At 64.3% G+C, this 1,227-nt stretch overlaps 1 protein-coding gene across 2 annotated transcripts in view; it reads left to right on the forward strand.

Annotated features, from left to right (window-relative positions):
* Positions 1–863, forward strand: part of SARS2 (seryl-tRNA synthetase 2, mitochondrial) — a 9,824-nt gene extending 8,961 nt beyond the window's left edge. For both annotated transcript variants that reach the window (XM_004715833.2, XM_045292724.1), the window contains exons 14-16: positions 148–243; positions 324–389; positions 470–863. In XM_004715833.2, the coding sequence (XP_004715890.1) occupies positions 148–243; positions 324–389; positions 470–643 (336 nt within the window). In that variant the 3' untranslated portion in view covers positions 644–863. The remainder of the gene's footprint in view (positions 1–147; positions 244–323; positions 390–469) is intronic.
* The last annotated feature ends 364 nt before the right edge of the window (positions 864–1,227 follow it).

Consider the following 1,227-nt stretch of genomic DNA (forward strand, 5'->3'; position numbering starts at 1 on the left):
CGGAGAGGTGCGCCCTGTCTCCTGGGCCCCGGGTGCTACGGAGAGGTGCGCCCTGTCTCCTGGGCCCCGGGCCGGGGCTGCACACAGGCCCAGGAGAGAGGCCGGGACAGCCCCCACAGCCAGACCTCTGACCTCCACCACCCCTAGGTCACTAGTGCATCCAATTGCACGGACTTCCAGAGCCGCCGGCTGCACATCATGTTCCAGGAGGAGGAGGCCGGGGAGCTGTGCTTTGCCCACACGGTGAGGGCCGCACCCCCTCACCCGCCCCCAGGAGCCAGCCTGGCCCAGCACCCAGTTCTGAGGGGCCTTTTCCCCCGCAGGTGAACGCCACGGCCTGCGCTGTGCCCCGCGTCCTCATTGCCATCCTGGAGAACTATCAGCAGAGGGTGAGGGACGGGCAGCCCAGGTGAGCTGCAGGTAGGGGGCAAGGCCAAAGGCATTGCTCTGAGAACTGTTCTGCCCCCAGGACGGCTCAGTCCTTGTGCCCCCGGCCCTGCAGCCCTACCTGGGTATCGATCGGATCACGGCTCCCACCCACCCGCTGCTCCAGTACATCGGCCCCAACCAGCCCCGGAAGACCACGAGCCGGGCAGCCGGCCCTGAGCTGGGGAACCACCCATGTGGTTATCAGAGGGACTGAGCTGCCTCCCGGATCCAGTGCACCCCGGATGCCTGGGACCTGCCTGGACTCCAGGGTCCACCTCTCGACTCCCTGCCCGACCCCAGAGCCAGTCAGTGAGCCCGCAGTGGGTACCTGGGGATGGGAGAGGGGAGCAGCCTCCCTCTGTCCCTGTTCCCCCTTTCCTGCCGCTGGCCCCAGATGCAAAGCAGAAACCCCCCAATAAATGGTCAGGACAAAGGCTTATGGGTCTTTGGGCCAGTGCAGGCAGTCATTAAGAGGTGCTACCTCATCACGGGGAGTGGCTGCAACATGTCCCCAGGGGACATGGAGGGTGGGTCAGGCACCAGTGCCACTGGGGAAAGCCAGAACCATCCTCTCAGTTGCTCCCCTCCTCTTCCCCCATTCCCACCCCGCCCACACCCAGTCGTTCACTTATCCCCAGGATGTGCCCACCTGTCTCTGTTCCACAGCCCTGCCCTGTCCAGTCTACTTTTTGCTGCGTGAATTGTCATATCCTCCACTGCCTCTGGTGGTGTAGTGGTTAACGTGTTGGGCTGCAGTCCAAATGGTCAGCAGTTCAAAACCACCAGCAGCTCCTCGGG

The sequence above is a fragment of the Echinops telfairi genome, unplaced genomic scaffold (genome assembly GCF_000313985.2).
Source record: "Echinops telfairi isolate 266 unplaced genomic scaffold, ASM31398v2 ScPeMD7_655;HRSCAF=1070, whole genome shotgun sequence".
Classification (NCBI taxonomy): domain Eukaryota; kingdom Metazoa; phylum Chordata; class Mammalia; order Afrosoricida; family Tenrecidae; genus Echinops; species Echinops telfairi.